The 12996-nt window shown below is 43.2% G+C and overlaps 1 protein-coding gene and 1 long non-coding RNA gene across 4 annotated transcripts; one reads left to right on the forward strand and one right to left on the reverse strand.

The window, feature by feature from the left end:
* Positions 1 to 281: 281 nt before the first annotated feature.
* On the forward strand, positions 282 to 5253 carry LOC133905234 (uncharacterized). The gene is made up of 11 exons (XM_062346968.1): positions 282 to 683; positions 1537 to 1626; positions 1949 to 2286; positions 2376 to 2459; positions 2583 to 3098; positions 3198 to 3330; positions 3409 to 3571; positions 3647 to 3775; positions 3859 to 4053; positions 4133 to 4255; positions 4710 to 5253. Exons 3-11 carry the CDS (start codon positions 2028 to 2030, stop codon positions 4821 to 4823), a joined length of 1716 nt encoding a protein of 571 aa, XP_062202952.1. The 5' UTR covers positions 282 to 683; positions 1537 to 1626; positions 1949 to 2027; the 3' UTR covers positions 4824 to 5253.
* On the reverse strand, positions 5218 to 9983 carry LOC133905235 (uncharacterized). 3 transcript variants are annotated; one of them, XR_009907591.1, is made up of 6 exons: positions 9770 to 9983; positions 9242 to 9460; positions 9006 to 9156; positions 8839 to 8938; positions 8500 to 8747; positions 5218 to 8176 (listed from the first exon to the last, which is right to left on the reverse strand). It is a non-coding gene; the product is annotated as an uncharacterized LOC133905235 (long non-coding RNA). The 3 variants fall into 3 exon arrangements; XR_009907590.1 differs by having other exon boundaries at positions 5218 to 8747; positions 8839 to 8918; XR_009907589.1 differs by having other exon boundaries at positions 5218 to 8747.
* Between the last annotated feature and the right edge of the window lie 3013 nt (positions 9984 to 12996).

Raw genomic sequence — 12996 nt, forward strand, 5'->3', positions numbered from 1 at the left:
TCCTGCTATAAAAGTCACCTGCAATTTGACAGAGTTCGTGCTGCACTTTATTGATCGTGGATGACAGCATGAAGTTCCCAGCTCCCCCTTACCAAACTTTGGCCAAATTCACAACCAACCAATTTATGTCTGCAGAAAATAAAAACCATGCAAAACCAGTGTCAGACAAGCCTACCCCATACACACTGGCATACACAAAAGGAGCAAAAGAAGAAACATTTTTTGGAGGTAAAAAGGAAAGAATTTGAAGCCGGCATCACCTAGAACACAGCCTTTTTTCTCTCACCACAGACCAAACCAAAATAAAATGAACTGTTACTCCAAACCGATCAACAAAAAACTTTAAAAAGAATCTCTAAAAAAGAGCAACAGAAGCAGGAGAGAGAGAGAGGGAGAAAAAAAAAAGGCTGATGCAACCTTGTAGCCTCCTCCATCTTCCCCTGTCCCTCGACCTTCCTCCTTCCCCCTCGGAACCATCTCAATCTCCTCTCCCACGTGGTATAATACCTATACATAGACGCACACGCACACGCACAAGCACATGAACCACTACTACCTCGGCGACTTCCTCCTCTTCCTCTAGACTTCGTGCACTGCTCTGCTCCGGCCACCTCACCGGCGGCGGCCGCCGGCCGGGCTGCCCGTCCGCTCCCCGTGGATCTTTGCTGGTCTTGGCAGGAAAGGTAGCGGCTTTACTGGTATTGGCGTGTCGGTTTGCCTTTTCGTCTCTTATTTTGGTGTTTATGAAGCCGGCAACGGCAAGCTTGGCTTCTTGGTACATACAACTTGGGTTTACCTGTTATGGTTGGAATTTTTTGGCATAAATTTGTGTTTTTCCTGGGTTGCCGTAATGCCAAACAGCTAGTTGTTTTGGCGATTAAAGGCGAGGCCTTTGGGATTCAGGCTGGGATTCTGATGCAATTCTTTGGTTTCTTCTGCTGCTAGTGAACCCCCTTTGATCGAGTTAGTTGGTACTTGGCTGCAGAAAAAATGCCTTGCTTTCCAGCAATTTGTTGCTTTTCTTCTTTGACTCAGTTAGGATCCTTTCTGCTGTCATCCATGGAATTAGTGGGGACGTGAATCCAAGTCTTTCGGATTCTTGCTGTACCTATTCATTTTTCCTCCTATTGAAATGTTCTTTTTAAAAAAACAAACTCTTTTTAAAAATGTTTTTGGCTAAGATTAAAACTAAGATCTGTCTTGTGGTAGTTTCAGCCCGACTATTTTAATCTCCAGTGTGGGTTTGTATGTACTTTGCCTCTTAGAAGCTTAAATATTTTTTGTTAGTGGCCCTTAAGTCGACTTGTTGAGCTGAAGAGTTCAAGGAGCAATTAAAACTTTGCAGAATCTTTCTATTCATTTATTGTTTTCATCTGGAGTACTGTTGTTTCTGAAGACTTTCAAAGTACTTTCATTCTTATACTTTTTAATCTATTTTTTAGATTCTTTTTTTAGCTGTATGATGCTCAAAACAACTGCTCGTGTTACGAGCATAGATGTATGATTTTAATGGTCAGAAAATGGATTTCTGTGCAGGCTGTCAGAGGGAGTGGAATGCGCGTTGGTGATTAGTAGGCCACCAATAATATCATCTCTCCTGGGCTTATTTACCCAATTTATCATCAGGTGTTTTGGGTTCGAAGTCTTCATATCATTTGTGTCTACTTTAGGAGATCTATGCATTTTCTTCCGATGTTACGTTTCTTTTCGGTTGTACATCTTTTTTTCATATCAATGCATGTAGTATTTTGCTGGTTTTCTCCTTCAAAGATACATCAAGTTCCGGATTTAGTACTCTGAACTTCTTCAGTACTAATCCTACTGAAGTAATAGGTGCTGTTATTAGAATACAAGAAGCATAAATCGATGTCTTTTGTTTTTTTAGTTCACTTGTGAAAACATTATAGTTAGGCATAGCTAATCTCTCTATGGCATTTCTGTTTTGCAGCTTCCTGAAATCTACATTCTGGTCAAATGCCATGAAGAAGAAATCGTCTTGTGCTGAATAAACTCAGCTTCCAACAACTATGGGTGCTTGCATATCTTCAAGCAAAAAGCGGAGATCACAAATATTGTGCTGTATATATAGGCCTTACCGTGGAAAGGTTTTAAGCAATGTGCCTATAGTACGCGCCAGTGATGTGGAGAATTTTACTGCTTCTGGAGAAGTTGTCCATGTAGGGACTTCTGCTGCTACTCGGCGGAGATCCGATGGCTCGAACGTTACATTCCACCTCACACAATTGCAGTGGCATCACAGTAAGCTAGACACAGAGAATGGACATGGTAATTAGATTACTTGCATATGGTTTAGAAATGCAACTTACATTTCAAAGAACTCGACTAATTCTTCAGTATTTTCCCCATGGGTTCAGTTGTGTGTCAAGAAGAAGCATGGTTCGATTCTGTCAGTATTTTTGGGTCTGACTCTGATGAAGACTTCAGTAGCGTCAATGGAGGTTTGTATTGCTTTTCAGCCATTTTGAGTTTTACTATAAGTACTGAGTTGATGTCCTATATTCCAACAGTTTTTTTTTTTTTTTTTGAGGCGCCATATATTCAGGCTTGATCTTTTCTTGCAGACCTCCCTGCCATGTCAAATTCAGCAGGTACACAATTAATGCAGTGTGAAGATGCTTCATCCATCGCTGATGCCATCCAGAAGTTTGAGAGTATTTTTGATGGTTCTAATGTTGCTCAAGCTGTTGGACAGTACCTGAAAAGAGATGCAAACAAAATAGATAGATCAAGGCAAGCTGATATCCAAGAAGCAGAGAGGCCTAAAGTTGCAAGCCCGGAAGCATGTGATGTCTCTAGTGGGAAGGTTGAGGAATCAAAGACAAGAAATGAGGGTATAAAAATTCTGACAAAACTTAGAAGAGGCGAGGATGCCTGCAATACCTTGAAGTCTTTCAAAGATGGAGAAAAGGCTCATGAAAGCATCTTCAAAAGTTTGACACCAGTGTGCACGCCTCGTCATGCTAACAAGGTCCAACCATTGGCAGTAGCAAGTCCGCGGGGCCAAAAGAAGAAATGCGCGGTTGTCAGGCTATCTTTTAAGAGGCAATCTTTTGATGGAGAACAAACTACTGAAATATGTTGGTTTTTTGCTCAGATGTGTTTCACAGTATGTTTTGCAGTGGACTAACATAGCTGGGATTAAAAACATGGTTGATGTTAAATATTTTAAACTGCAGGTTCCTCTAGGAGGTACTTGATCCGTCCAAGAGCTGGATTATTGGTTCCTCAAGCCAGTGAGAAAATTTCAGAAGGTTGTTGGTCTGTGCTTGAGCCTTCGACCTTCAAACTGCGAGGGGAAAGCTTTTTCAAGTAAGAATTGCTGCAGAAATGCGTGTAATGTCTCTCGTGAACTTGATTTTGATTTGTATAATTTGGAGTTACTTGCAGGGACAAAAAGAAGTCTCCTGCTCCAGGTAGTTCTCCATACACTCCAATTGGTGTGGACATATTCATGTCCCCAAGGAAAATGCACCACATTGCCCAGCATATTGAGCTTCCATCTGTAAAGCCAAATGAGAAAATTCCTTCCCTACTTATCGTAAATATTCAGGTATGGTCACCAGACTTTCTTCCTTGAGATTTAATTCTTTAAGTGTTCGATAATTATAAATATGTATTCATGCAGATGCCTACATATCCTGCTGCTATGTTCCTTGGTGATAGTGACGGAGAAGGGATTAATCTAGTGCTGTACTTCAGACTGAATGATAACTTTGAGAAGGAGATTTCTCCTCAGTTTCATGACAGCATCAAGGTAAACTTCTCCATCGTTGGATGCTGTCTCTTTTCACAGATAGATGCATACTAATCCGTAGCTGTCTCCTGGTTTATTTTCAGAGACTTGTAAACGATGAGATAGAAAAGGTTAAGGGTTTCCCACTAGACTCAACAGTCCCTTTCAGAGAAAGATTAAAAATATTAGCCGGATTGGTTAACCCAGATTACATGAATCTGAGTTCTGCGGAGAGGAAGCTTGTGCAGGCTTACAATGAAAAGCCAGTCCTTTCAAGGCCTCAACACAGCTTTTATGTGGTAAGTTGCTTCGCTTGATATGGTCATGCTTCTCCTTTCTTTCTTCTCGACTCTTACATGACCCGTGGGGTCGATGCAGGGATCAAATTACTTGGAGATTGACCTTGATGTGCACCGGTTTAGCTTCATCTCAAGGAAAGGGCTCGAAGCATTCCGAGAACGATTGAAGCATGGTGTAATTGATCTTGGTCTAACCATACAGGTAGAATGACGATCCTTGTTCTCTTGTTCGTTATGCATCTCGATACCACAAAAAATGTTATCTGCTAATTCAATATCCTCGAGAAAGTTGTTAAGAATAGCCAGGAAACGGACATAAAGGCTAGAATATATTGCCCTGGAATTATATCCTATAGAAGCTTGGGCTGCTGATTTTTTTTAAAAAAAAACGACAGGACAACTGCCTATTATATTAAAAAGTTTGGGCTGCTGAATGTTTCTGAATTTCAGAACAAGTTTAGTTATTTTTCCTTAACAGATCATTTTGAAATGTGATAAGAACCCTCAAATTGTACTACTTATCTGAAAATTGTTTGTTCAAGTCTAGTAAATCATGAATAGCGATATGTGTATAGTACGCAACATTTTCCCATTTGTTAAGTTGCAGATACAGACTAATTTCTTGATGAGCTGAACATATTGCGAATTTTACACAGGCCCAGAAACAGGAAGAACTTCCCGAGCATGTCTTGTGCAGTGTAAGGTTAAACAAAGTTGATTTTGTCGATAATGGGCAAATACCGACACTCCTGCCATGCGACGGCGACTGACAATTGAGCCTGCACCAAGTTAACTGAGCCTGATGTTTTTTGTCAAGAATATTATTAGCATGGCATTGGAATGGAGGAATTATCGTCGTTTCGCTCTGCAAGATGAACAGCTCTGTAGAAACATGCGTGTATAGTCATGTTTTTTGGCATTCTGGTTTTGCGAGCCAAATTCTATGCGAAGTCGACTTGCAAATCAAGAATTGAGAATGCCATAAGACTGTCTTTTTTTAACGAAGGAATAAAACTTATTCCGGCTTTTACACAAAGTTATGCACGTAGCCTTTCAAAGGCTCTCTTATCTATTTTTTCAATTTATCTGTTCTCGGTCTGATTGTTAGGCATTGCTGAAATCAGGGTTGCCTATCTGTGACGCCGTGTTTTCAAGCTCAAATATACTATTTAACAAAATAAAAATTTGACTTTCTTTTAAGGGTGATGTTAATGGTCAGGTGCCTGTTTTTTATTTTTATTTTCAGTTGACGCCCATCTGTGGATCTTCTTTCGACCTGTCTCCACTCTCCGGTGTCCAGCTCCTCTGCATTGCTTGCCAGCATCGTGCTCCCACCTTCGAATCCATTGCTACCTCCCTCTGCCGTGCTAACCTAGTGTTCTTGCCTCCTCCACCCTGACACCCTACTGGTCATCCTCTATCACCCACGGTCGACGACGCCTATATCTGACTCGCTACCCTGCCCCTATACCCACCTTCTCCGCTGAGCCAACCTACTTCCTTTAGGAGGCGCGTTGTTTTAATAAACCTAGTGAGAGTTGCTAATAAAACTAGGAAGCCAAGCTCGATTCTCCCATACGCGTGGTCTGTCCCATCAGAAACCCAGGTCACTCGGGTCGGGGTCAAGGGACACGGGTCACGACTGTCTAAAAATATGGGGTGAAAGTGTAGTGCTTTTTTACGATCATTTCAGGACACAGAAGGTTGTTCCCATTAATGCGGGTTGACGACCTGGGCCAATGAACTATGATATGCCACACATAAATAAATAGAGACTTACTCACCCGTGCGTTACAACGGGGTTGAAAATTTTCACGAGATACAATAATTTACCGTGTTTAGCTAATGCAAAATGACATTTTGACCAACCAATGACTTGCCAACTTAAGCAAATAACACAACTCTTAAACTGACAGAAATCATGAACACAAACATGGAGAGATACTATTTGATCTCTCATGTTACTACAATGTATTGCTAGAAAGTGAATTCCGGCGACAAATTTGACTGCTAGTTCACCATCTAAATGTTCAGTGCTTATTTTGCTCTTGTTGTTCAATACGTGCCTACTCCTTGCATTTTTGAGATTACCTGAGCAAGCATTGTAAATGTCGATTGGCTGATAACTGAAAGACTTTTCTGTAAAGCTGACATGAGCTCTAAACTATGCATATGAACATGCTGTGAACTATCAAATTGGTCCGTAGAAAACCAAAAGGATATCACAGTAGCGTGACTTTCAAACAATTTTGACAGAAATTACAGATACTCATGCCCCATATGAACATGCAGTGAACTATCAAAATAGAGGTAGCAGTTAGATGGACAGTGAACTGTCAATTTGGTCTTAGTGATATGTGGTTGTAACAATTTGCATATAGCATCCTTCGGATGGACAAAAAACTAAAAACAATATGGAAAAAACCTTACCTGACGGAGCGCTTTGATTACCTGGACGGAGTGCTTTGGCCTGTTTTTTTTTTTTCAAGTTTCATGGCATTTGCCAGCATAAGAATATCAAAGTGTTAAAATATTATAAGCAGAAAGTACTAACATTATGATGTAACACTTTACATCGAGATCTCTCTTTAAATGTTTGCGAACCAACACAAACCATTTGATTAGCAATCACTGCAGAATTACTTTGCTATTAGATGGCAGACACAACAATTCAATTATAGAAAAGAAAAAGAAATAAGAGAGGTTCAGAAACCCAGCTAAGTCACCTTGAGTTTAATAGCAGGACACTATGCGATTAGAAAATGCCACTCTACTACTACCAGCTGGATTAGAAAATGCCACTCTACTACTACCAGCTGGAAGCAATCAGGTAAATCACACTACTAATTACCTATATTTGCCATCATTCATCAAGAACATCAGAATAATAGGAAAGTGAAAACTAACACGGCTGACTAAGAAATTTCATCAGAATAATAATATTGCTCTTGATTACAGGTGATCAAGCAGCAATCAAAATGATAAAGGATCAATTGGAGTGGTGAAATACCCAACCAGTTATGAATATATGCAGCAACTTGTCTAGCAAAGCTACAGATAATCAACAGATGGAAAGGAGTTTCCAAATTAGTATGGCACAATGGGCAAACCTAGGATCACGCTCATGTTTCTATTCACTTGAATGTCAGCAGCTAATATTCAGAAAGAATGAACATACACACCAGCAGCATCACGGCAATGTCCCTGAGGGGCCAGGGACAAATATAAACCAACAATGCTGATGTTTTGGGTGCAGATAGAAATCCCTGCTACTCACATCTGCATCTTGACAATCATTCAACTAATTAGCAAATATCAAGTTGGTGTAAAAAGAACTACAATTTCATCAGGCTTAAGTGGCCTGGCAGCTGGGAACCAGCAGGATAGGGCAGTGGCAAAGGAAAACCGAAAGACCGGGGAACAATTTGCATAGAGTAGCAATCATATATAGAAGTGTCACATACTGATATATGCATCTTTTTTGTACATTGAGGCCAATCAATGCTGATCAATGCGGAATGTTTTTAAGGTAGACGAAACACACCAGAATAAATTGTCGATCCGAACTAGCATAATGCAAACTATTTCTATCGATCAGCTAGTAAATTCCACTGGAAAAACACAACTTGCTCGCCTGCTACCAAAGATTACTTTCGAGTTGTGAGAGTTACAACCCACATGTTGGCGTGCTGACTTGCAGACGAACGAATTCGTTAGACACTTTGTAAGTAGTAGAGATATTGCAGAAATGAAAATGGAGATATCAAATATATACACCACTGAGAATAGAGCCTTGAATAAGTTAACATAATGAAAGTTGAACCCATGAAAAGACAGGCTCTACGACCAAACTGGGCTGTAAAACAGTTTTTCATTTTTCTCTTCTTCTTTTTTTGGGTGGGATGCAGGAGGGGAAATAATTATCTCATAAGAAAAGGTCTGCACCATGAAGCATGTATAATATGAGAATACCTCAAGCACATTGACAGTGCAAGTTCATAGAGCAACTGATAATGCGAAACCATGGGAGGACGATTGATTGAGGCTCTGCGGACTGCTGCCTCTTTCGCGACTCCCAACCATTCAGGAGTAGCTATATTTGATGCTTCCCTGCAGTTGAATCCTGCCCAAATATAAATATTCTTCACAAGGCTGATTGGAAGAATTCATCACGAAAGGCACCAAAGCGATGACCAACAGCCTAAGTTTGCCTTTTCCAGTGGTATGTGATAAAAGAAAATTCCTATTGCGGTCATATGCACAGGCACTGTTGTATTCACAGAAAACATGCACCTTGCAAATGCTAATCCCTACAACAAATGTCCTACAGTTGTCTAGCCTAAAAGGCTAAAACTCAAAACAGTCCCAGAGATACCTAAAGGTGTTTCTTCCCGCCATACAATAAAAAGGTCAGCATCAAATGGATATAGCATTTGCAAAAATCACCTTGATGCGTTACTGTTTAAGACAAATCTAGTTCCATATATCTAGGGCCACAAGGATTGACATGAAGGCATGAGTTGGACAGGCATAACTGAGTAAGCAATGCATCAGACATCAGACATCTTCTTTTCAACGAGGTAAAAGAGAGGATTATCAGCAAGGCTAACTCTTGAAAGTGTTCACCATGACTGAAACCATAGTGATATGATCTGGGAAAAGTGACCGCGAACTCCCCTGCATTCTGCAGCATTCTGTTCCCACGCACAGAGGAACCAATTGTCAATCAACCACCAAGAGTATCAAAGGTAATCATTCATTAACGAAAGGAAGCAGTAGAACCACCTGCAACAGGGAATCCCCGAGTCCACAAGCACACTTCAGGGGCATCACCGCCGTCTTGTCCCCCAGCATTGCAAAGATTTCTGCACCACAAATCACAATTCTGAAATATCACATCAGCACAGGACAGAGGTTCTATTGAAAACGACAAAATAATGCTGCTGCCTCACCTAAGGAGTTCACCTCCCCGCCATAACCGTGGATGCGCACGACCTCCTCGAACGCGAGTGCAGCTTCATGGGCACCCCGTACCACGTCTTCGTGGCACCGGAGTGCATGTAATTGAGGCTGTGAAGGTCGTGGTCCTCGACGTGCAACCAACTGAACATCATATACGAAAAGGCACATAAACTTCATCATTCCAATCACTTCGTGTCACAGTAGAGATACCAAGAATGAGACCTACATTTGTGCTATTTCAAACAAGGTCATAAAAGTTTGCAAGCTTTGACAAGTAACTCAAGATTCTATCAGCTGCCTCTGTGATTATTTCTCCTTCCTCTGTACAAGGAATTAACAGCACAGCAAGAACTGCGATGAAGTGTGAGTATGTCTACATATACAATTGCTACTCACGATTGTGAAAATACGGTCCTCAGGCAGCTGAGGGTATCGAAGCGGCAAACTGAAATTTGGAGGAAGAAAAAAAAGAGAAGTGTCAGCTCGAATAATAGTTGAATTCATAACCATCAGAGATATACTAACAGGAGCATCATTTAGCAGGATTCCACTCGTTAGTTAGATTTGTAGCAAAATCGTGAGCACACAAATGGCTTCCGCAAAAAAAAAAAAAAAAAAAAAAAAAACCCTCCTGATATGAGATAACAAAGAAACTAATTATATCGATTCTAACTAAATTGAACAGAACCTAGAAGAAATTCGGAAACAAAAAAGAGAAGGGAAGGAATTCCATGTGTGAGAGAGAGAGCCACACCTGGGCTTGGCTTGAGGACGCCAGATCCGTGTGGGGAAGAGCAAGGGCCAAAGGAGACGAAGGCACTGGGGTCGCCGGGGACGGCAAATCTGGTGAGAGGATGGCACAAGAACGGTTGTCGATGTGGTCGAAGCTGGGTTCGCAGGCCTTGAAGGCCAGGGCGCCGGCGCGGGCTGTCGTGCTGTGTTGGTATGTCGGACCCCTCTTTGGGTCGGCTAGTGTAGCTCATATCAGTCCCCGGATCAGTAACTGAGATACACGATTTTCAATAAAAATAGACATCACAGATATATATTGATTAAATACGATAATAGAGTATATCACAGACTTCATTACAACAGAATCCTATAAGCATAAATTAACAAACCCTCAAAACATATCGGAAACATAAAAGCGACCCAAGCCCTACAGACAGCTTGAGTGCAGACGAAACCGGCTTCTCTAATCTTCATCTTCTCTTTCGACGAAGTCAGCCTTTGGATCATCTGGAACCACAATTAGCAAGTATGAGTACATAAGGTACTCAGCAAGTCCTACCTCAAAGGGAAAATTAGATGCTTAAAGGTAGATAACGGCTGTAGAGTCTTTTAGGTTTTGCGGAAAGCTAGTTTTATTGATGCAAGATTCATTTTGCAAAGACTAACTTTAATAAATACACTTCCGAAGAGAAATACATAAGTTGAGTTTATGGAGATTGACGGCCCTGGGGGAGATACATCTGTCCTGCTAGTTCCTATAAGTCTTTTGCCAGCGGACACACAGTCTAGGAGGCTTAGGGCACAAAGCCAAAACCCTTCTTTTCGAAAACACGGGCACACAGCCCACTCACATACCAAGGAGACACTCACACCGAAAAGCTAATCATTGTGACCAAACCATAGCACGTCCTTGACCGAGGACACGGCTATCCGGATAGGTTTAACACTCTGCAGAGGTTGTACACTTTACCCACAAGATATACACAGGCTCCCACCTTAGCAACTGGTGAAGCTGTCATAACGAGACGCAACGACCTCACAACGAAGCCACAATATTCACCCATGGGGCACTAAGATACCAGGGGCCTTAGACGATTCACGGGAAGGACCAGTTAGCAATCCCAAGGCTTTGACATAGCCTCAACAATGTCACCAGCCAGACCTTGGGCTACACACTAACCAAGTCTTCTTCTGGTCCCCATTGCCACTACCGGCCTCCGGGTGGGTACCGCACTAAGTCAGAGGGGTTAGATCAAGTTCTGCTCATACAGGCTATGTGGTTGTACGAGTGGATACTAGGTGAGATGTCACAGCAAACTGGTTCTTATATGACCGAGGCAAGAGTCTCCCAGCAAGAACGCCACAAAGGCGAACCTTGCTCCAAGGTAGTTCCCACCTTTGTGGGGCACCTTACTCACCCTCGTCAATACTACTCTAGAGTTTTTCCAAGAACACAAGTTTTACACGCACACGCACCAAGCACACATCACTTCACATTGTAAAGCATGATTATCACATGTAAATAATCTAGTTCTTTCTTTTGAGCAAAGCAATCCTAAGCATACTAGTAAACAAGCATTCTTCCAAGCAATCATTATAGTTGATGTTGGAACCTTCTAGGGTTTCAACGGAATAAAAGTAACAATGACAAGACATGGGATAAACAAGCTGGGTCATAACTATTCTAGCATTTCTTAAACAATCACAACTATTAATCTAATCATGCATACTCCTATTGTTTGAAACAACGGCTCTACGGGTTGTATTTAAAAACATAGGATCAACATGATCAACGGTTGTAGGACTTGCCTTCGTTGAAGTCCTCGTCTGCTCCTTCTTCAAACTCCGGGTCCTCGGGGTCTTCCTCGAATGCTCCTTCCTCTAATAATCGCAACAACGACAAAGGCACATAATCAATCAAACGATTAAAACAAGGACTAAACAATTTACAAAAATTATGAAATTGACATGTTTGTGTAGATCTCGAATTTAGAGGAATATCGGTGGAAGAATCGATGAAAACGGAGTTAGGACGGAGGAGAAACGGGCTTCGGAAGCTTTGCCGGGAGAGAAATTCAGAAAAAGAAAAGGGGAGAATATTCCTGGAATATTCGGCTGAGTCGGCTCGGGATTGGACTCGGCTCGCGGCTTGGCTCTCGGCTCATGGCTCGGCTCGCGGCTCAGGCTCGGCTCGATTTTGTCGGTGGGCTCAGCGGCTCGGTTTCTACGGCTCGGCTCGGCTTGGCTTCTATGGCTCGACTCGGCTTCGAACGGCTCGGCTCGGGGGATAAAAATAGAGAGAGGAGAGGAGACCGGCGGCTCGGCTGTGGAGAGCGCGAGGGGGAGGGAGAGAACGGGCGATAGGCGGCGACGGCGAGCCGAGGGCGGGCGGCAACAAACCTCACCGGCTGGAGGGCGGCGGCGGGTTTTGCCGGCCGGAGGGCAGCGGCGGGCCGAGGAAAAGGCTTCGGCCCGCGCGGAGAAGCGGCGGCGGCCGGGCGACGGAGAGCGGCGGCGGCCGGCGACGGGAGGGACCTAGGTACGCTCACGGGGGGTGGGAAAGGAGGGAGAGGGAAGGGGAGAAGGGGGGCCGGGGAGCTCACCGGCGGTGACGCACGGAGTGAGGCGGCGAGGCGGCGGAGGGGCTCAGGGGGGGGGGAGAGAGAGAGAGAGAGAGAGAGAGAGAGGGGGGGAGTGAGGTGGGGGAAGAAGGCACTGTTCACCGCCTTTATATAGGCCGGCGAGGCGGTGCGGGGCGCGAGGCGAGTCGCGGGGCGCGAGGTCTGCCGGCGCAGCGCGCGGTGACGGGATGGCAGGTGCGGCGTGGCAGGCGGCGGGATAGGCGAGTCACGGGGAGGGGATGGAGGAGAGAGGAAGAGAGAGGAAGGAGAGAGAGAAGGGGATAAATTTAGGGATTTGACATGGTAGATGGGATGGAAGCGACATTGGCCATACGTAGGGAGGCCGTCGTGTCCTCCATGACCACCGGCGGGGCGGCGGGGTGCCACGCCCGGTTTTCAAACAACAAATCAGATGTATTTCATCTATAAGTTTTCATACATACGATGTTTTATAAGTAATAATATAACAGTGTCATTATATAATGATAAGATTCATTAAAAAAGATCCGTAAGTCTTAAAGAAAACACTACAATAACTTCGAGCGATAGCAGGTCTTCCATCCATCTATAGATGTTGTCCAGGGAAGCATCAACCTACGATATGGTCTTCAGGTCGGCATCTTCTTTC

This window comes from Phragmites australis, chromosome 22, assembly GCF_958298935.1.
Source record: "Phragmites australis chromosome 22, lpPhrAust1.1, whole genome shotgun sequence".
Classification (NCBI taxonomy): Eukaryota; Viridiplantae; Streptophyta; class Magnoliopsida; order Poales; family Poaceae; genus Phragmites; species Phragmites australis.

What these genes read in the sequence shown, in the direction of transcription:
- LOC133905234 (XM_062346968.1), top strand. Translation starts at nt 2,028, where the DNA reads ATGGGTGCTTGCATATCTTCAAGCAAAAAGCGGAGATCACAAATATTG. An exon ending in CTTCAGTAGCGTCAATGGAG is followed by an intron (nt 2,460 to 2,582) that starts GTTTGTATTGCT and finishes CTTTTCTTGCAG; the next exon opens with ACCTCCCTGCCATGTCAAAT. An exon ending in ATCTTGGTCTAACCATACAG is followed by an intron (nt 4,256 to 4,709) that starts GTAGAATGACGA and finishes AATTTTACACAG; the next exon opens with GCCCAGAAACAGGAAGAACT.